General features: G+C 40.8%; 1 protein-coding gene across 1 annotated transcript; it reads right to left on the bottom strand.

Annotated features, from left to right (window-relative positions):
* Positions 1-353: 353 nt before the first annotated feature.
* On the bottom strand, positions 354-13,091 carry chrnb5a (cholinergic receptor, nicotinic, beta 5a). Its single transcript, XM_073463321.1, has 8 exons — positions 13,046-13,091; positions 8,525-8,670; positions 5,466-5,510; positions 5,254-5,363; positions 4,238-4,764; positions 3,059-3,549; positions 1,066-1,211; positions 354-429 (listed from the first exon to the last, which is right to left on the bottom strand). Exons 1-8 carry the CDS (start codon positions 13,089-13,091, stop codon positions 414-416), a joined length of 1,527 nt encoding a protein of 508 aa, XP_073319422.1. The 3' UTR covers positions 354-413.
* Between the last annotated feature and the right edge of the window lie 9,903 nt (positions 13,092-22,994).

The raw sequence follows: 22,994 nt of genomic DNA, 5'->3' as shown, positions 1-22,994 counted from the left end.
TTGTGATTTGTGGTTGTTGAGAAAATTAAACGCTGGGGAAAATAGTCTGCAGCTTTCCTGTTTGTCATGTCAAAACCTGTGAACAGGCACTATCTGGGCTCCATGAAAATGTCATCTTGCTACAGGTTATAAAAAGTATACTGAGAATTCCATGCCTGTGGTGATGGCCGAGCTTGGATGGAGTCCATCAAAAATTGAAGCCATGCATAAAAATAAAAAAGAAAGACAGAAAATTATGATTCTGTCTTTGATTAAGGTCCACTGTGGCAAACAGAACCAATGTAGCTGGATGCATCGATTCGGCTGGTAATGAATCAGATCCAATCAATAAAGACAGATCAGAGCCAGACCTGGTGCAGCTTCCCCGTCATACTTTCTATGAGAGACGATTATTCATCTCTATCACAGAAATCCTAGAAATCTCCATACCTATGAAAAGAAAAACACAAAAATAGTGTATAGAAATATAATTACAGAAATACTGTCATTGCAAAAATCACCTGGTTCACGAATGCTTGTTTGAAATGTAGATATTTTTTAAGTTGTTAGCATGAGCAGAGAGAACTGCTATAAGGTTTGCTGTAGTGTAGACATTATCAACTTCTGATTCTGCAAATCATTTCTGGTTGCTGCGATCGTTAGCAATTAGTTTGAACGAGAAAATAAACTATAACGTGAAGGAATAATCACCTCTTTTTTCAGCACATTTAGGCTTTAACAAACAGCCTTTTATCAAAATGACAAACCAGTTTGTGATTATACCATGCTATCTAAGAGCCCACTAGTCTTTATCAACAACCAGACAACAACAGTATAGGTTAAAAGCCATTTTCTAACCCATTCTGTACTTTTATTTTGAAACAGCTATAGCTGCATGCAGCCTTAGTCACTCTTCTTAGTGACTGCTTATTCTATGGTGCATAAAAATAGGTCTACATGTTTTTGAGACGTTTTGCAGTGGGTTTTTTTTTTTTTTTGTTGGCAGATTACTTGAACTTCGTCTTCATCCTGCTAAAAGGTGTGTTGTTACATATCTTAAAGTGTCAGTGTGTGTATGTGACTCACTCTGTGTCATCAGCGGTGGGTGTGTTATAGCTTTGGAACAGCGGCTGCATGAAGAGCCCCAGAGTTCCCACCACGCACACCAGGATGAAGATCCACAGGAACAGACGGTCTATCACCATGGCTACGTACTTCCAGTCCTCTATGATCTGAAACCAAACCAACAAGATGAGACTTTTACGGCTTGTTAAGACACATCAAATCATGAGCATAAAGTACATGTGTAGGAGCAGACCTTCAGGGAAACACCGTGATTGAACTTGAGCATGAGCTTGGTGAGTTGGTCTCACAATGACCTCACAATCCAGCTGTTTTATAACTGATTGTTTGCTAAAACCCTGAACAGTAATCACCCAGGGATAGCTTATCTACTGTGAATAGGTCTGTCAAGCTTTGGCTTTTGCATCAAGTACAGAAGCCTGGTCAGTAGCCCTACACTTAGAAGCTTGACGCTGAAGTTACCCCTGTAGCATGACTTCTGGAAGCACCCCTCTAGTGTAGTAGTATAAAAAGTGTCAACACTGATAAGTTGATATGTTTATAAGTATTGTTGTGTAAGTAAGTAAACTAAACATAAATTATGTAACAAAAGTGACGTGAGGACGTTTTTTCCTAAACCTAACCAAGTAGTTTTGTTGCCTAAACCTAACCAAATGCCAACCATTTGACAGCATTAACAACAGTCCAACGGTTATAACATGTCATAATATTTGAAATGTTAGTCAGCAAGCTTTATTTTGAAAGTTTTTTTGTGCCTAACTTGAAAGTGGAGCCCTTCATGTGAAAAACTGTTGCTAGAGGGGTGAGTACAGCGATAAGTGTAAAGTATGCGTTAAACTGTTCGTCTGCTCCAAAGTGACGTTGTTAGCATGTCTGGCTAACTAACTTAATACCCACAATAGTAACCTGACGTTGACTTCCAAGGCCATGGAGCACATCATTAACTAACGTGAACTATCTACGTTAGTTTGTGGGGTAAGAAAAAAAAAAGATGACGCTCTGCCGGCGTTACTTCAGAGAGCCTTATGTTTCCTAACCCCATCATTTAGACCTCATGATGATTTAAGAGTAAAAATATACCACTTTAAAATACAAGCAAGCACGTAAGCTTTTTCCCTCATCACACATCTAGGTCTAGGAATCTAGGACTAACTCACTACACTTCAATGCAAGAACAATACTGATACTTTCTTTCAATTCCTTCTGCATGGATCAATGCTGACATGATACCTGGGACATGTAGCTTCAGACTTAGTTGTGCATGGTTTCTTCTTTTTTAATTCAAGTAAGCTGGAGACAATAAAGTGCTAACTTTATACTAATACTACTACTTTTATTTTTATTTTAAATCATGGAGCTTAATAAGCTATTAGAGTCTTTGTGATCAGAAGCAGTGTTGTATTAACTGCTGCTGTGGCAAAGAAGATTTTAGGATACCAAATGCATATCAGTGTATAATTTTAACTGCACTGCAGCCGGCAGTGCTGAGAGCAAGAGAGGCAGCCTGATGAAAAAAAATTGCCATGAGCAATTACAGCTGCAAAACTTGTTTGTAATATTTATTAAGTGTGGGACTTCTGTGGAAGTTTGGAGGCCCAGAGCCACAAACATGGGGTTAGGGTTAGTGCTGAGATAAGTCAGTTTGTATTTGTATCAGAGGTTTACTAAGGATGTCTGTTATTTTATGTATAAAATAGAAGATTGACAGGGTGTAATAATGTCACAGCCATACTTAAGCAAACACTGAACAATTTAAGACGTGGCCTGTTTCATTTCTCAACTGGCTCTAAAAACCTCTTCATTCCTTGTGCAAATCTTCTCATTCTCCCATGTTGTATCTTTGTCATTACACATCTCCATAATCTGTTTTTACATGTCTTTACCTCTTTCATCTGTCTCCACTATAATATATTCTATCTCTCCATTCTTTCATCCTTTGATCCTCCCAGCTCATCATCACTTATCTATTTTTTAAACCACGGCTTTGTCTCCTCACCCCTTCATCATCATCCTCTGTCTTCATGTGTTCAGCGATGTATTTCACTCCGTCCACTGCCTCCTCCAGGTCTGCGTCCCACTGAACGGTCAAACGCTTCCGGTATTCTGGGAACCCACCACCCCCATCTGGCAAGTCGCCCACCTTCCAGCAAAACTTATGTGCCAAGTCCTCGTTCACATAGAAAGATTCGGAGTCTGTTCGAATCCCACCGAGTCTGATGTTGGAGTACTGCCTCTTGTCTGTGCTGGACTGGGAGTAGCTTTTCCCGACGTCACTCTGGTTGGCGTACTTCCGGCGGAGTTTATCGCGGACATTGGAAGAGCCTGGACGCCTCATGAGGAGGAAGGTGGGCAGTCGGGCTAAAAAGAGGCGTTTGACCCAGTCGGGCATGTGGTGGGTGGATGGGGAGCGGTGGTGCACATTGAGGACGCAGACAGTGCACACAGTAGAGAAAGTGACCAGCACCATGGTGAACATCAAGTATTTACCTTGGAGAGAGTGACAGACAGAGAGGGAAAAGATGAGATACCTCCAACAAATAAATACTGTTGCTGCATGCTTTTAATCACCCTGCTCTCAGTCAGGCATTAGTTAGGCAGTATTCAAATATCAGTGTCTGAAATAATAGCTGGTGGCATGTCCAACATGGATAAATAAGTCTCAAATAAATGCTCCATATGGCTCATTTCTTTAGGATGTACATATCACTAATTCCTTCAACAACAGACCCAGGTTGCACTCATCAACTTCTTGTTCTAAGGCTCAAATTTTAATAGAAATACTCTTTTCAGTGACTGAGCAATTCCAAAGGCTTCTACTTTGTTTTGTTCTCGCTGTTAGGTTGCTGTCAATAACAGTCAGCGCTTCATGACGCCGACCTAGAAAAAAGGAGATGATGGGTGAGTTTAAAGGTCCCATATTATGCTTTTTCTGAGGTTCAGATTTTCATTTTGGGTGTGTACCAGATTACGTTTACATGCTTTAATGTTCAAAAAACTATTTTTCTCATACTGTCCATTCCTGCAGCTCCTCTAGTGCGTCTGTTTTAGTGCCTGTACCTTTAATTATTTCCTCTAGAAATGCTTTGTTTGTTTCATTCCTACTAATAGTTGGCTCCCATATCCCTAATTTTTATCAAGTCTACACACAGTTGCGCAAAGACACACGGTAACTGACCTATGAGTGGCACTGCGAGAGAGGTGGGTGGCACTATCTTTGATATCAGCAGCAGGAACACAGTGAGCGCCAGCAGCACTGAGATACACAGCGTCATCTTCTCCCCGCAGTCTGACGGCAGGTAGAACACCAGGATAGCCAGCGACGTGATCAGCACACACGGGATGATCAGATTAATGGTGTAAAACAGCGGCTTCCTCTGGATCACGAAATCATAGGTGATATCCAGGTAGGTGATGTCATTGGGGTCCTCGTTTTTGCGGGCCGGGAGCGAGACGATGTCCCACTCCCCGCTCGGCGTGAAGTCGTCGCGGCTGGCGAAGTCGCTCGTGAGGATTAGATCCACTTCTGTGTGGTCGTAGGTCCAGGAGCGGAACTTGAGGGTGCAGTTCTGCTGGTCGAAGGGGAAGTTCTGCACCTCGATGGCGCAGGCCGACTTGTAGATGGCCGGGGGAAGCCAGAAGATGTCTCCTGTGTTGGAGACCACCGCATTGCAATAGAAGGAAACCTCGTACACGCCATCAGCACTGTGGGAGGTTGTGGGTGAGATGCAGGATTAGATCTTACAATTACAATCGACATTTAAATAAGACATATTTGAAGCCAGCCAGGCAGAACTGTCAACCTTATTGCCTTCATTAGAATTCAGGTAATCAGACAAACTCTTGCTCCTGATTGGCTGCAGTGATATTGAAACCAGGCATTGTTTGAGCTGTTACTAATCCCTTTCACCTCAGCAAAAACGGGCTTGGAAGAGAGAGAATGCAGAACATTTTAATTACGAAATCCCTGAAGAAAAACATGCTTATTTTAGCAGAAGATTTTCTGCTTCTGATGCCTTGATGGTAAAGATGAATAAAACCTCCTGATACTGTAACTCCACCACAAAGGCTGTAAATGTAGTAGTGTTTCTTTTCATTACGCAGATTTATGGGCTGTATCATAAAACCAGATCGACTAAATCAAACACTGACAAGCTGCCTCCCTCTTCAGCAGGATGACATGCACGTACTCACTTGTTGTAGAGCACTATATCAGGAAGCCAGATGTGTTTGGATGGTATTCGAAGTTTCTTGATGCCTTCATACTTTTCTGGGTCCCATCTGAGCCTGTAGTCATTCCACTCCTGCAGAGAGAGTGAGAGACGAACACACCCACATACTGTGCATTCATTATATAGGAAATTACTGTATGTGTGCACAGGGTTGCTAGAAACATTGTATCTTACCTGAAACAGCCACAAGTTGGTCGTCATTATCTGTTCTCGCTCATTCTGCAAGAAAACAACAGTCAGCTTATCAAACTACGAGCATCATTTTGATAAAATGTCACTTTACAATGCACATGGTTGAATTATCATAACGCTAATGCTCCACTGGGCACTGATTTTAGCAAAACACATAAAAGGTCAAACTCAAATACCAAAGCACACCCTCAGGGAGTGGATGCAAAAGCATAAACATTTATAACACCTTCACAAATGTCACAAATGTGACACAAAAGTCCAGACCAGAACTGAACTGCTTGTTATTGTGCAGAAGTTTCAGGGTGCAGACAGTCCACATGAGTGAATATGCATAGTCACAAGTTAAGGAATGTAACACATTACATGTTGTAGTGTTCTGATTACAGACGTCAAATATGTCAGACTGAATGCCACACAAGGTGTCAGAGTGGGATGTGAGGGCGGCTGGCCGGGGCTAATGTCAAGTTAGCAGATAGATACGTCAGTGAATATATTCAAACTGTTGGCTGACTGTTTGTTAAAGCAACATTATGAAGAAATTGAATTTTCTGCAATTTAGCGGCCAACGACAGTTTTTGAGACACCCCTGTCGTTAAAACAAACCCCAGGTCTGTAACTATTCGTCAGACGTAATGTAGGTGCTAACTACAAACAAAACCCATTACGTCATAATAATGTTATGTGTTGAAAACTTGTATCTTGAAGTAAACATGTATGTAACGCTGTGATCCTACCCGCTCATTGAAGTTACATAGTGCAGAAGCAAGTGATAGAGGGGCAGAGTGGCTGAGACAGAGACACCATTCACCCTATTACAAGACACTGTACCATCAACATGATTCTGAAGCTGATATTTTAAGGTAAAATAGTCATATCATGTTGCTTTAAATCACTCTGTCTCCTCTTTCTAACTCTTCATGCGCAATACAGAGAATGAGACTTGTTTGTGTGGCTTTGGACTTGTAGGAGAGCCCTTATAGGTAATAGGTAATGTGACTACATATATCTATATAAGGCATAAACATTTTATGGGAAATCATGTTTAGAAGCCCATATTATGAGACGGAGACTTAGTGGCTCAAATGTGATGGATGTTTCCAAATTCCTCTGATACGTTTGCATCTTGTTTACATCTTGTTTACGTCTTGATTACGTCTTGTTTGTGGGAACATCTGTTTGCCACAGCACATCCTTTGAAAACCTCGGCTGCAGCAAGGACTTCATTCAGTATACCAAAAACACAGATTATCCAGGGATGGATTACTTTGAATAAACCAAATTTCCAAAAGGTTTCATTTGCTACTTTGCATATCCTGTTCAGGGTTGAGGGAGGGCAGCCTATCCCAGCATGCATTGGACATGAGGTGATGCACATCCTGGATTGCTCACCTGGCGATCATGGGCCTAACTCAAAGAGACAGACAAAGAGATTCAGACTCTTTCACACCTTCTGGCAATTTAAAGTTGCCAGTTCTCCTAACCTTCATGTCTCTGGACTCCGGCAGCGTGATTCATTATCATAAAGTTTTTATCATAGCATATACGATAATGTGATTTTTATTCAGTGCTGTTAAAATATTAATTTAGCTGTATTATTTAAGTATAATTTAAGAAAGACCAGGTGAAGTTATTGTACTGAAGCAGTTACAAAGTTACCACACAGTTATAGACCCTTTTCAGGGCAGACATTTTGAGTTATCGAAATACATTAACAAATCACAAATACAGTCTATACTTCTAAATACTTCTGTATCATGATGCGGTTGAGCATTATTTCTATCCTACACGGTTCAAGTAACATTATAATAAAGTAATTATTTAATACATTCATAATAAATTCTACAACTTCACATCCGTATTCCAATGGATTGTGGGTAATTAAATAAGTGAAGTCCAGTGAAGCCTGCAGCCCAAGCAGACTCTCTGGAAGTCTGCAGAAAGTCTGCTTGAGGTACCTTGTGGACTGCATTGTCTGCGAGCCTGCAAGTGCAGTGAAGTCTGGACATTTGGATGCAGCCATACAGATTTCTTGAAAGAAGACTTTGGACCTTGTGACAGAGCAGAGGCCTACGGAACAGAAGACTGCACTGATCAAAGGACCTGCACACCAACACAGCTGGCTGATTAGACCTGTAGTCTGCTTTAAACAGGCTTGATTCACATAAAACATTTTGACATGTCACAGCAGAACAAGGACAGGTGCAACTGATGAAATTAATGAGGTCTGAATTTCATTTAGCTGCTTTAGTTTCAAGGTCCTGGTGTTGTGCATGCTGGCTCAGTGTCACACTGCCATGGCTGACTGGTACCCTCAAATAGAACAGAGCCATTCTTAATGTTGTTGGGAAGATCTGTGGGTTTTAACAAGCCAAAATGCCTGCTGTGAAAAAGGCCTGTTGGGTGGAATTATATGATGTAACTGAACTAATAACAATGATTGGGGTCACAGTGTCCTGCCCTGATGGAGCTGTCGATCAAACACGGCTGGCACACACCCACATGGTTGTGTAAAGAGCACTAATCTGGCTACATGAGGCAAAACACCTGTGTTGGGGACTAGGTCAAATATCTCAGTGTAACTGTGTTACTACATGCTCCAAGATTGTTATGAGTATGTCCAAATTTCTGATGCAACTTTCGCTCTCAGCAAAGTGCGAACTGGGCGGCCACGATGTAAACTCAAGAGTCAGTATTTGAAAAGACATTTAAAAAGCAGAGTGGACAAGAATCGCTAGAAGCCATAAGAGATATGTATCCAAGTTGTCAGTTCCTGGTGACAAAACAAAACAAACAGGGTTACAATTTATGCTTTGTGACCCTGCTATGAAAAATGAATTACGATAATATGTATAAAGGGGCAGTGGCGGACTCAGGATGTTTGAGGGGCAGGGGCCAAAAAAAATTAAATGTGATGAGGCACCGGCGTGCAGAAAGTTGTGATTAGGGGGCATTTTCTCTACCGCAGGGTATCCAAGAGGGCACTTTTGCTACATTTTTTTTTTTTCTAAATAAAATAATAATATAAAAATCTAAATACTTACCACACTGATGAGCTGAGACAGAGACACCTGTATGGAGATGGTGACCTGTTGGCTCTTATTGACAGCCGGTCTGATCAGCTTGTTGTAGCGCTCTGGACCCAACAGGTAGTTCACCAGCCGCTCCTCTGCATTCTCCGCCCTGCTGCCTAAAACAATGCAGAGACACAGGGAGTGAAAACTCATTAGTGAATATTTTGAAAGTGCTATAAGCCCTTGGATGCATGCTTTGTTTACAATCTTCACAAAGCAGCATGAGCATTTATTGCTCTGCTTGAAAAGAACGGTCTATTAACAAACCATAAGCTCTGTTAGCAGGGGCATTTTGTCTCCCTTTCACTGTAACACTGAATACAAAAATGTCACCACATTATCTATGTGTGTGTAGTTCCAAGCATGATAATCTCTCCATCGCTGTGTGTTTTCAGTCCAGTGTCGTCATGAATGATGAACAATAAACAAGTTGGCTGTAAGTGAAGTAAATCTACCAAAGGGTAGCGAGGCTGAATCACATGTTCTCATTCAAATGAGTGTGTGCGGTTGTGCATCTTGCAGTGTCATGCTTTACTGCAGGGTTTTAGAGCAAGAGAACAAACAAAAATCCAGTCATGCATCCATCCCTGCGAGAGGATCCCTGAAGCTTTGTGTTTCCTCAGCCCTAAATCATTGGTTATGTAAAAGTGATCGTATGAATAAGTCAGAAGCAGAATGCTTTTGACCCTCTCTCCTGGCTTCCACAGCCATTATGTCTACATTGTCAAACAAAGTGACAACAGCGCGGAAAGTGTTTAATATCTGGAAGGCTTCACCCCCTCTGTGCCACATGAATTGTCTGGTTTTTGTAAGATTGCATGCAGGGAAGACTGAGCGAGCATGGATGTTCTTTTTTTCAGAGGCACCCTGCTGTTTCAAGCCTTCATGTGACAGTGAACGCCAGTGTTTTCTTGAAAGCAAGACAGGAAAGAGAATCCACTAGAGCTTAATGGAGTCAGTTTATTTTAACTTCAGAGGATAAATCATTTGCCATAAAGTACCTGAACCTGAATAGTCTGCTTGTGTAAAAGAAAAACGAGTAAAAATGTTTGTTAAATTGAGGGTTAACCTCAAAGTTAAAGGTGTGTTGGTGATGATTTGATTACAGCCTGCAAATTACTCTGTAATTATTGAGAACAAGTAGCTAAGGAGAAAGAAAATAGTGCATTTGTTTTAAGGGGCATATAAACAAAACAGTTAAACACATGAGACCAGAAATATCATCTCCTTTATTCCATAATTCTTCTTCTATATCAAAACCTGGCATCTACATTATCCAATCTAACTTGGCCTCCTCATCAGTCAGGGATTTGGGCGGCCTCAACCTGGTCTCAAGCAGAGATAAGGTGCGGCTCAACTCTGCAAACCCACATATTTTTCATTCTTAGACTTGACGCTGTTTCAAGTGACATCACTTAATGTGTAAATTGGAGCTCCCCACTTTAAGTGACTGTACATCCTTAAAGGGGTAATATTTATCACCACTTTTACACATTAAAGTGTGTTTACAGTGTATACTACTGCATATGTGAAAAAAGTAGTATACTGTAAATCCCTTGGTGTGTGTAGTGGGTAATGTAGGCCTCACTGTTGGACTCATTATGGACAGTTTGAAAACAAATGATCAAAATTGATACAGCAGAACCAGAGATATCGCCATTTAGATTTGACGCATTCTTCTTTCTTTTCAAAACCTGGTGCCTACATTACCCACAATGCAACTTAGCCATTTAGCGACATCACTGGAGGCAATTTATCAAGGCAATTTATCAATTTATCAGATTGCAGCTTCCTCTGGAAACACTTAAGGCTATAAGCAACTTTGTTTTTCACAAATGCAGAAGTACTCCCAAGACCTGTAAACACACTTTAATGTGTAAAATTGGTGGAGTTACCCTTTAAGTAAAAGGAAGAGAGACAGCTCCCTTACCATTAAGTCTGGGGTATGTGTGACATAAAGTAGTCTCTTGTCCACCAAATAGAGTTTAACTTCCAGTTAATATTTTATTGGCACCGTGTATATAAAACATATTTACACTGCAGTTTATATTATTGATGTCTGAGTACAACGCGGGATATTCAACTCATTAAAAGTATTGTTTATTATATTGGAACTGGCGTTTTGTTTTTTTTCATTTCTATGTTTCACGACAGCTTCAGTTAAATCACTGATGCAGCATCTGAAGAACGGTGCCAAACATGATTACATAGTACAAGGCCTGGGCTTCTTCCTCTGGTCTTCAGGGAAATACAAACACTCAAAACAACATGGTGGAAGACACAGAGAAGTGCTATGTGCCTTCTTGGTGTATTACATCATTTAAATAATTTAAACCTGGATTTCAGGGTATCTTTGCCTTGATGGATGTTAAAGAATAGTGCTCGACTATATTGCCTGCCATACCTGATCTTCGTCAGAGTCCAGTTGTTTTGCAGAGCAAATATGAACATTGATGTGTTCCTTTTATTCTTGTTTCTGTTTGGTTTTTTTTAAAGCTTACTGACAGATGAGTCCAGCCTGCGAGCTAAAGCTAGCCTTGACTACAAGCCGATGCAATTTTATGGGTTTAAAGATGCAAAAGTGAACCCTCTGTAGAAGAAAACTTGAATCAAGGTCAGGTTGATAAAAGTATGCTCTTCTTTTAGGACAGTAGTGGAGACATCCGTGTGTTTTGCCTCAAAGACGGGAGACTGTGCTTTCTTAGCGGTAGGTATAAAATAAGCCTCTGTAAATTATTCAAAGAGCCCATCTGCTTTTACTTACAAGTATTTTAAGAATATGAACGCTACACACAGTTTTAAAAACCCTGTCTCTGAGGGGGGAAAAAAGTTATTGCAAGGAGTGTTGTGGCTGCTTGTAATTCAAAAACTCAAAGACACAACAAAGACAGACCACATCCTCCCTCTGCGGGACACTCAAGGGCCCTCCAAGTTTCTGGCTCTTTCTTTAGTTTTAAAGTTTCTTGTTTAACTCCATACCAGCATTGTTAATCAGATGGCACAGAATACATGTATAGGTAAGACAAGTTGAGTTAGATGTAAGATGATTTCCATAATGGTTGTCTGAACACACGCGCACATTGGAAAGTGTGCGTTGTTGCTATTTACAGAAACAATATGATAAAAAAATGCAATGTGTATTAAGCAGAGCTAAGTTACACTCAAGGCTGTAGCTATCAGTAAGGGCACTGAGGTCATGTCCTCCATCTTCTCTCTAGAGATTTAGGGATTTGGACAGCCTGAGGTTTTGTTTACATACTACAAAAACACTACAACAACATATAATGGTTTATTTAAGACTGATTTTTCACATGCTTTTGCCCCCTTTATATTCCCTTTTGGCTGTTTCTGCCTAGAACTCAAGTAAATCAAAGTAAATACAAAATAAAAGAAAGGGATTTGGTGGTTTTTGACCACAAAGATGCTCCTGGCATGTGGAGAAGGGTTTCAACAGCATTTTACCGTCATAGGGAGATGAAACGGTCAAATGATTAACTAGAATGGCACTCAGTAGAGCAAATACCTCCAGCAAGGCCCATGTCCCATTTTGTATTCACTCATAGATACCAGCCACCTAAAAACGGCTGATTTTTTTGATCAAGTTTTATGTATCCGTCTCTTCATCCGGATCTGCACTAAAAGTGAAGGGGTCTATTCTGGGCTGAGAGCCACCCCCCAGCCATGTTTTGTGGAAGTCCGTTCTGTAGTTTTTGTGTAATCCTGCTGACAAACCAACCAACAAACAGAAATGTACAAGGCGGAGGTAATGAAAGAAAGGGATTTTTAGGGGTTTCTACCACAATTATAGTCCTGGCATGAAGAGAAGGTTTTGAATAACATTTCACCATCATAGGGAGGTAAAAACAGTCAAATGAGTAGTTAAATGTAAGAAAGAAAGAAAGAAAGAAAGAAAGCAGAATGGTATAGAGAACATGAGGTTATCACTATAGTCCTCCAGGACTGTGTTGGGATTGGTTCAGATTTTCTTGCATTCTGCTTCTAGAAGAATATAACATTTTGACATACACACATACATAGCCTACATACATACAGTGGACCATACTGTACCCCCACAGGTTTATTTTAAACCTGTAGCATAAGTTACAGCAACCTGTTATAATTAAATGACGAATGCATGATATCATGGCAAAAACCAGAAGTTAGCTCAGTCCTTTCCTCATGTTCTGCAACTTCTTTAGTGTGTGTGTGTGTGTGTGTGTGTGTGTGTGTATGTGTGTGTGTTCATTTATATCTTTCATCTTTTGATAAGATTGTCTGCATGATTACAAAGAAGTTGTGTATATGAGTACCATGGACAGCCTCATATTCTGGCTGGTTTGAGCTCACAAACAAGGCTCCAGCTGCAGCTGAACATCTGTAGAAAACACTTCAATCCAAACAACAGCCTTTTTAAGACATATTACATATTACTCACTGAACTAAAAACCTTTACTTCGGGATTTTTATTTAAAGGATATAAAAAGAACTCACTTGTGAGAGAGAGGATGGAGAGCAGGAGGACGGTGTTGGTAGTCATCTCCTCTCTGCGTCCCTGGACCAACTTGCTACTTTTTTATATCGTCCTCCAAAAAGAAATAATCAGTGTTTATATTCCGTCGTGATACAGTGACTTCTCTCTTACATCTCTCTCTTCTCTTCTCTTCTCTTCTCTTCTCTTCTCTTCTCTTCTCTTCTCTTCTCTTCTCCTGCGCGCTGGTTGCCACTCACCTGCTCCGGCTGGTTCGTCTGGTGCTGTGACTATTGAACAGCGCACAAACACAGGAAGAAACTTTGGCTATTATGATAAACGGGCGATTTGTAGAAAATGTTTATTTGCCAAAGACAACATGTTGGTCATCCGTTTTAAAGTCTACGCTGCGCTGTCCTGTGCGCCGCCGCTTCCGCCTCAAACCAACCACGGTGACATTTAAACCGCTTCGGTCCAACAAATCCCGCAGTTCAAATGAGTGCAAGGCTGTCGTCTCCGTCCACAAAAAAGAAAATCCTCATTTAACTTCTTCTGAGAATCAAACAAGCGGCGCTCACCTGCTTCCGGCTCGCTCTCCTCTGATGGAGCGCAGACAAGTTAGGAAATTGGCGCAGTTGCTCGAAGTGCGGCGCGCACCGCCAAGACGCAGCTCGTACATCTGTTCCTCAGGGTGTACACTTGCAGTTAAAGTCCAAAAAGAGGCCGGGAGCGATTTCTTCCATGAAAAGTCCGTGTTGCCCGGAGGAGAAGCCCGGAGGAGAAGCGGGAAGAGGCTGTGTGTGTAAGTGTGTGTGTGCGCGGTCTTTACGCGTCGGACCGGAGTGTAAAAGATTCACGTCACGGCTTGAAGTGATGTTCAGCTGCCAGTCTGCTGTGAATGGCCTCTGTTCTGCCGGTGGGGCTTTGATAGCCTACTTTCCGTAGCACCAAGTGAACCCGGAGTTGAACAATAGAGAAGGGAAAAGACACGAGAGGCCACAGCACACGAGCCAGGGCTCCGTGCATCCATCGGATCTGTTTGTTCTTACACATTTACATCAGAGCCATTATAAGAAGACTAAGTTTAAAGCTGATTGTTTAGGCTAAGTTTTCCCAGAACAATATTAGTTTGAAGATGAGATCACTGGAGTATGTTTTGAAATGGTACAAGCAGACAGCCTTGAGTGCCAGCTGTGAGCAGATGTTGTGAGATTGAGATTTTCTTGAAAAAACATTTAAAATGGGAAAGAAAAGAAAAGGAAAGGAAAGGAAAGGAAAGGAAAGAAGTGCAAAATACAGCATGCATTAAAAACAAACTGCTCTTGCAGATAGTCATGGAAAAACAGCAACACCATGCATGGCTGCATGGCTGCATTGCTTTTTTTCCCCAGTTCAGCCAGCATGAAAACACACTGCAGTGCTGTGAAATCTGGTTTAAGTGGGATATCTAACCTGAATGCTAGGCTACATGCCAGCATCATTCTCTGCCAAAGTGTCACTGAGCAAGACATCCCCGCAGGCACTGCTCACTCACTCTGCACTATGACTTTCATGTGGATTGCATCTGAATTGCATCAAGAAAAAAAAATATCATTTTTTTTCTCCTCTGGACATCAGTGACATATGAAACACTGCGCTTTGAATAATAATTTGTGTATTTACATCCTTTAAAATTCTTATAATCACATAAACTACCCTCATTGAAAAAACAAAATCCACAAATATAGAAATATGTTGTTTTTGTTTAGTTAAAAAGTTAATTTGCTTAACCCAGGATGTCTAATATTTCTCTGAAAAGTCCATTCTCACTGTAGGAGTTTTAAAGTTTCCACCTCACACTTAGTTACATACTGGACCACGACTGGTTTCCAAACTAGTTGTGATCCCACAAAATCATCTTTATACACATCGTTAACTGAGATTTAAGGTGATCACAGAGAAACTCATCATTCTGTACAGTGAAGGTTAAACATCACGGTGAAGGAACAATGAGTAAAACACATTTTAGAGCAGAGACTTTGAAACCACACAAAAAACGTGTGGTGTGAATTGCAGTAACCACAGATTTATTTATTTATTCACCATCAGCAAGCTTTCTGTATCTCCATCCTGGAGTGTAGCTAACGCACAACACACTATGTGGATTGTGTTAAAGGTGTCATTTGTAAGAAACGGCAGTAGCTCCAAAACTATAAGATGGCGGAAACCCTCTTACTGCTGCTTATTTTACAGTACTTGCTACTCTTTGCGGTAGCTATCTCTGGCCGTAGCGACCAGCGGCCATGCTAGCTGCTGTTAGCAAGTAGCTCATTTAGCTGTTGAGCTAAGTTGCTGTATTAGTTCTGCCCACACCGCAACCTTGGATGACGTTGGGAGAGTCAGTGGGGCTCAGGAGGAGCACAGGGGGGAAACAGAACACTAGGAACACAGGTGAGCAGGAAGTAGAAAGTGACAGCAAGACACAAGATCTAACTACAAAATAAAACAGGAAATAACTCACCAAAAACCAAAACCATGACATGTACAGTTGTATTCTTCTGTTTAGTAAGGAAAATAGATCTAAAAAGTGGTATTAGGAGACAGGACAGGAAGGGGCTAGCTGGTTAGCATGCTAACTTCAGTAGAGATCTCAGCAAGACAGCAAATAAACATCTTTGATTTAATGTCAACACCGTTGTTGGTTCATTTTTTGAGCATTTTAAACAAAAATGTCCTTAAAGAGACACTCCTTTACAGAGGAGCTGTGTCTGCAGTTACTCTTACTATTAAGACCATATGACCATGCATACGTATGTGTGGGAGTGGGGGGTTGCTTTTATACTCATGCCAGGGGTATTTTTAACAGTTGGACTGGTTGCACATAGCTATGATTTGCCATCACACTAAGAGGAGAGGCATGTCACAGGCCACTCCGCTGCAGAGGTCACAGTGAAGAGAGAGAAAGGCTTAGTGGGTGTGAAAGCAATAAGGAGGAGAAGACGTGAAACGGCTGCACATCTTTTAGACATTTCTGCGTGTCGCACATGAATAAACCATTGCAGATTCAGCGGCTAACACTCGCAAGCATGGATTCCTCTTGGCCAGGGGGGTGGAGAGGTTCTTCGATTGTGAGACTATAAAACATACAATGCACACAGAGGATTTATAAAAAATAATTAACCTTATGCAAACATCTTTGGGAAAAAAAACAACACATTTTCATAATTGAATCTTAATCATTTTTCATTTTTCAAATGTGAATTCATGCATACACAACCACGCCCCGCTCTCACACACACAAGACAATCTCCTTCAACAGAAACAGTGTTGTCAAAACAAAAAACTGATAACTGATTTACTCCGGTGCCATCATTTAGAGGTCTAGCATGTGCATAAATCCCTCACATCCGGGCCATATAACTAACATATTACTCCTTTACACGGCCCACTGGAGATTTCAATCTGCCTTAATGGAGGTGTGTGTCTGCTTCAGCCAAGTTAACTGGCACGAGGGCGCTGCAGCGTACAGCGATTCATAACAGCCTCCCTCACTAACTCTAGCTCCATCACTTACCTTTCTCTCTCATACAGGCAGGTTCAGGCTGCCAAATAAAAGTGCCAAGCTGATACCTGTCATATTCAATATTTATAGTCAGGACACACTGCGTTCGGTGGGACCGATATATCAACATATTACACAGAGGAGGAGTTACACTGTTAGAGCTCCGTACTTGTTGGTGTTTAATCTTTAGTCATCTAGATAAGGTCTGCTGAGTGTGCATGTTGGAAAGTTTGCTGAGCCTGCAGCAAACAGCCTCCCTTCCCATTCATAAACACACACACACATACACACAGACACACACATATTCACACCTGGGTGAGGTGCTAATGTGAGCCAATGAACAGCTCCAGTGGAGAGTTGTCATTCTCTCAGAAAAACCGGAAAGACCAGCTGCACCAGCAGCAGCCTTGTGACAGATTGAATCTTAATATTTGTTCAGATTGTCTGATGCATAGTTTCATTTGGAAGAGATGATCTCTGAGAAATACAAGTACTTAAACCTCCCATCGATTCCAAACCCACCACATGTACAGAAATATAAGGCTTGAAAATGAGCGCGATGGAGAAATTGAAATTAAGGAATAAAAAACTGCAGATGATTTTATTTATTCATATACAGTGTTTAAAATATTTCAAACTGAAGGACAAGAGGCATATTGACAGGTTCAATGAACAGGCATACTGCAGGAAAAAATGTACATGACCTAAAAATCCATCTAATGCTAAAAATCTGAATTTAAAGAAAGAAATCATAGCAACTCCCACTAAAAGCTGGGAAACAAACTCATCTCTAACGTAGTAAGTAAAACAGAAAATGAGTCAAATGAATCAATAACACTGTCTGTTTGTCTCTTAAAGGGGCACTTTAGCAATTTAGTATTGCTTAAAATTCAGAGCCAAGCCACAATTGAAGCAGCAGAAGCCGAGATATCCTGACTTTAAGTCGCTACTATGGGAAAAATTACAAAAAACCTGGGATCCTACATTTCCCATAATGCAACAATTTTAGCTTTTTGCCAGGCTAGCTTAAGTTAGCATAGAAGACGGAGGAAGTAAGCTCAAACAACAACACTTCCAGCAGCTTTAATCATTGTGACTTTATGCACGTTGTCCAGTGCCTCGTCTCGGTTACACCCTGCCTTTCCAGTAGCTACTGTTTGTTATGGTGTGAAGATAAGCCAACGACCTGTCCCCGTAAAATCAGTGATGAAAGGATGCACTTCGTGGCGGACAGCGGAGCAGCACATAAATATTCAGTCCTATCAGAGGAGCGGGCGAGGCTGAGGGTGGATCTGATGCAGACAGCTAGGAGGCAGGAAACAAGCTAGAGTGTGAGTGTGTAACCATGAAGTCACAAGAGTCATAGAGGGGAAATGTCTTGAGTGAAAACAAGAAGTTAAGCACTGCATGATGGTTTTCTAAAAACACATCAAGATCCCAAAAAAGATGCCACTGTGGGTTCACAACAAGTGCTTATGTAAAGGTTGTGTGCAGGGCAGACTGTTCCAGGGGAGAGAGTCACTCCATCATCTTGAGAGTGAATCAGAGCTAGCGGTGTACAGGATATGTACACCTCAGCCTGAGAGCCCGAGACTGGGAGAGAAGAGTAGAGTCCAAGCATATTAATGGTAGGTGTGGGACGCTGAAGCAGGTAGAGACCGAAGCTCGCAGGAGTCCTGTGCTCTGCTCAGCATAACTGAAAAGCATGATGGTCATACAGATCGAACACAAATCATCAGAGCCAAGGGCATCAGTTAACCTTCCCTGCAGCTCATGTCGTTTGTCATCACAAAAATGGATGATGATCTGAATGTATTCACATCCCTACTGTTTGAAAAAAATAAGCAATGAAATATGACTATTACTTGGAACCTGAATACAAATCTGTTATATTTTGTAGTTGCATGTATCGCAGGACACTGTCAATATTGTCCAGGGAAAACGGCGTTGACATAGACAAGCTGGCACAAGCCCACACATCAACACACACACATTTAAGGGTAACAGTTGTAATCTGTCACTGCAGTCATCAAAGTCCCAGAGCATTTACCCTGCAGTTAGTCCTCCCTCTGCGCTCTTACAACATCACATTAACCCAGGTTTCATTGTGGGTGCATGTGCATCCAAATGTGGCTTCTTACGCAACACATGTGAGTGTGTGTGTGTGTATGTGTCTGACATTTTGTGGGCGTGGGACTATTTTTGCAGTGCCTACTACAGTTTCAGGGCTGGAAAATAATTTGATTTATGATATCTTAACAATTGTACATAACAAGACACAAATCCTACATAAGCTAGGCAATATGTTGATCAACCTAAACGTATGTTATTTACAGTGTATGTTGCGTATAAAGAACTTTTTCCTGTTCACTCGACATATGGTATTGTTAACAACAGATATTTCTGGAGATGTACCTGCTTTAAACAACACAACAAAATGTGAATTTGCATCTGATGAGATCCGCAATCACCGTTAATCTATTTTCTTTACTGACACAATTTATTTAGTGTAACAGATTACATTTTCCCCGGTGTTTTGGAAGCGTTTCAATCAGTTTAGGCGGATTAGCTGACTGGATGCAAACAACACACCTACATCTTTACTTTGCACTCCTTTCATGATCATCACAGCAGATGATTAACCTGTCACTGCAGCTCTGTATGTGATGGCTTCAAAAATCCACATTTTCCCAAGGATGCAGGTAAAATAAACATCTTATATTTCCTTTTCATTACCTTTTGTATGCTGGAAATAAAGCTTCCTAACAATTAAAGCTCATGAAAGCTGACCCAATCCTGAAAAAAACATAAGAGGGATAGAAATGGGTGGATTGATATTATGTGGTCATGCATATGCTGCATCAATTTCCCCACTAGATGGCAGCAGCAGCAACTTAATGACTGAAACAGAGGCCCCTATTGATGTTACACCGCTGCAGTCAGATTGAGGTTTTGAAGTGATGAAGGTGTGGTGATTGGACTAACATTAATAGAAGCATTCAGTTATTATGCGCCACATATCTGGAACAAACTCCTAGAAAACTGCAGGTCCGCTCCAACTCTCGCCTCTTTTAAATCAAGGCTGAAGACCTTTCTGTTTGCCACTGCCTTTCACTGAAGCAATGTCAAGGCTTTGAACTGCACTGTGACTTTTATTTTATAGTCTTGTCTCTCTTAAACCTATTCTAGTTTAGCTTACTTTCCTATTTCTTAACTTGTTTTAATGTTTTGTTTCTTGATGTCTTCCTACTTGTTTTTAATGTCTCGTAATGTAATTTCTATGCCCCTGTAAAGCACTTTGAGTTGCCTTGTGTCTGAATTAAATACATTGTCAGATTTTACAGTGTTGCTGAGTTTGAGCTTATGAAGAGCTGGTGTAACCTGTTCCAGAGGTGCACGGCGAGTCGCCTGCTGTGCCAAGTCCTCATTTACTGTGTCTGTGATAAAGATCCCAAACACATGTAAATACACAAAAACATGTGGATGTAAATGAGCTCTCACAGTCACTGTGTCTGCATCCTACAAGCCTGTCCACAGGGGCAAGTACAGTTCAAGTCTATAGTGGCTGATACTTGAAACCAAGTGACACTCCATCTTCTTAAAGGACCAAGAGATGAAGGCTGACTCATCATCACCCACTCTTTTCCTTCACCTGAGCCTTGAGAATGGGGACATAATGGAGCACAAATGAGACGACAGTGGGCCAGCAGAGGACAACTGCCCAGTGTGTTTTAGTGAGGGACTGTCCTATGCAAGACAAATGAAGTGTTGTGCGTCTGTAATTAAGGAGGCTGAGCCAAAAGTCTCAGCAGCCTTCCTCATAGAAAAAGATCGTCCACAGTTTTGAACTTTGCAAGGCCATGACTCCTCGTAAGGAAAGTGTTTTACTCATCCTGCAAAGCTGGAGGATGAGGAGGATAAAGCAGCACTTGCCAGCCTGGTTAGACACGTGACTGAAGCCCTCACAGTCCTCTCATGTTCACAGTTTGGATCAAACTTACATTGAGTTTCTTTGTGGTTTTTCAGGGGTCATAGTGGAGACCAGCAGCAGGAGGGCAGGCTGTGTCTAGAGTAGAGGATCAGAAAAGCTTCTTCACCCTGGTTCCACAGCCAAAGGTCTGGTCAACACGATTAGTCATCATTTATTGTGTCATTTATTACTTTTTATGTATCGTATTCAATTTCACTTTTCATAATCATCTGTCAATAAAACTAACGACTGACTTTGAAAAAGGGTTTTGTGGTATTAGAATATCAAAATATTCCAATGTGACAAATATGTTCAAAAGTCAAAAAGTTAACGACATAAAATAGGATGTAGAGTTATGCAGCAGCCGAGGCTGCATCGCTGGGTTCATGTGGAGACACTCAACTGTTGCTCTTGATGAGTTTCTCTGTACTGGTTTTTAGACAATATTTTGGTGATAAAAAATGTTAAATGGTTAAAGATGGCTTCCAAATATATGTCCACTGTAGTAAACACCATGCATGGAACGGTGATTTAGGTTGTACCTGTTCACTAATATTGTGTGGTGACTTTGGAGGCTGTAGTTTGTAGTGCTATTGAATTGTGTTGACAGGTATTTATATTATTCTGTCCACTCCAGTTCAGCAGCACCACAAACTACATCCTTCAAAAATGGTAATACAGTTAAATCAACACCTCTCTTAAGGAAAACAGAATATCATAACCACCATGAAGGAAGAATTCATGTCAGGACTGTTGTATCAGACCACATTAGGCTTAGCTACGTGTACCCCTTAAACTGAAAACTAAGCAGTGTGTATCTGATGCACGGTATTTCTCTTACCACTGGTAACAGACAGAAGAGTGGTGGAGATGAAGTGTGCCATTGCACGGACGGAGGTGCCACCATGCAGACAAGTGACTCCTAATAAAAATGAGCTGAGGTTAGAGCATCAGCAAATCATCTATGATTGTGACATCATTTTAATGTAACAGGTTATTCATCTCAAGAAAGACAAATAAGCTCAGGTGTGACATTTCAAAATTCTGAAAGAATCATTTCTTAAAACATTCAAACAAATGTCAAATTGTGATAAATAAGTGTCAGCTATGTAAAAAGGACAAATACTGGGTTTTTTTGTTTGTTTTCTTACCTTTTTAATCTATGTAAGTGTAATTCAAAGCTATGGTTGACAGATAGGCTTTGCTGAGGAGTGGCAGTGGGACGAACATCTTCAGAATCATGCCCGGAGCAACACTTGTGAGGTGGAGTACCACAGATATATTCTGTTAACTACAGCTTTTGGTTTGAAATCACTGAGAGATGTTAACAGAAGCAAAACAAATAAAAAGCTAAGCTAACTTTTTGTTTTTCTTCTATTCAGTTCTATTTGATGAGACTAATCTTATTTAATTTATTTATTAACGAACATGTCACAAAGTTTGAGGTTAGTTTAATCTAATTAATCGTGGGTTTACTTGCAGCTGGACTTACTACACATTAAATTTCCTTGGTTGTAAAAATGTAACAATACATATTTTATTCACACCTATTCTTCTTCAATACAGATGTTTCTATTCTTATTACAAAGAAAAACAAGGGGAAACTTGTAATCCTGCTCTTTTCTCTCATCTTTGTTTCCCTAATAAGAATGATACATTATAAAAATACATTTTTAAAAAGTACAGTACGGTGCAAAATACAATAATAAATCATAATTTTCATTTGGTTGTTCGATTTTTTTTTTATTTTTGATGATACACATGACATGTATCTCCTCTCTTTTCTAACATTACAATTCAACTTACTAAAGCAAGGGCCATGTGATAGACCAGATACACCGGCAATGATTTAAACCGTCCCCTAGATGGTGTTAGATACCTGGTGGGATTAGTTAGATAGAGTTATCTACCATTAGTTACCAGGCTGCCACATGCAGCTCCAGGTTCAGCACTCTGGACAGTGGTCCTGAAGTGGGGAGTTGTGATAAAATCATCCAGACATGGGCTGTCAGTGTTATCAAAACCTTCATTCTGCTTCCACAATGATTATCATGTGATGTGCCCTGCTCTCAGAGACTAGTGGGCTGTGTTAGGTAACTGTGAGCTATATCATCAGCTGAACATTACAGTTTTTTGCATTTAAAGCCGTAGCACAGACACTCAATTATATTAATTCATCTTTCTCATTTGGATGGTTTGTGTTTGAAAACATATCTCTGACTGAGTGGTCTTTGTATTAAGTGTCTCATCAATTAATGAACTTCCTTGTATAGTTTGAGAACAGCCTTCCTCCGTGCAACTGTGCCGTGAAAGGCATGATCCTGCCCTGTGCCATCTGCCTTCTTCTGAATGAAGAATTTAAATCACTTGCACTGGATTTAAAATGAAAGTCAAAGGCATACATGATGTGCTGTATTCCAAACTGAGCATAATGTGAATAAATGTCACTCTGGTCAGAGGT

Source organism: Pagrus major, chromosome 1 (assembly GCF_040436345.1).
Source record: "Pagrus major chromosome 1, Pma_NU_1.0".
In the NCBI taxonomy this organism is placed as follows: Eukaryota; Metazoa; Chordata; class Actinopteri; order Spariformes; family Sparidae; genus Pagrus; species Pagrus major.
The sequence above is the reverse complement of the archived record's forward strand: the minus strand, read 5'-3'. Positions and strand labels throughout refer to the sequence as shown.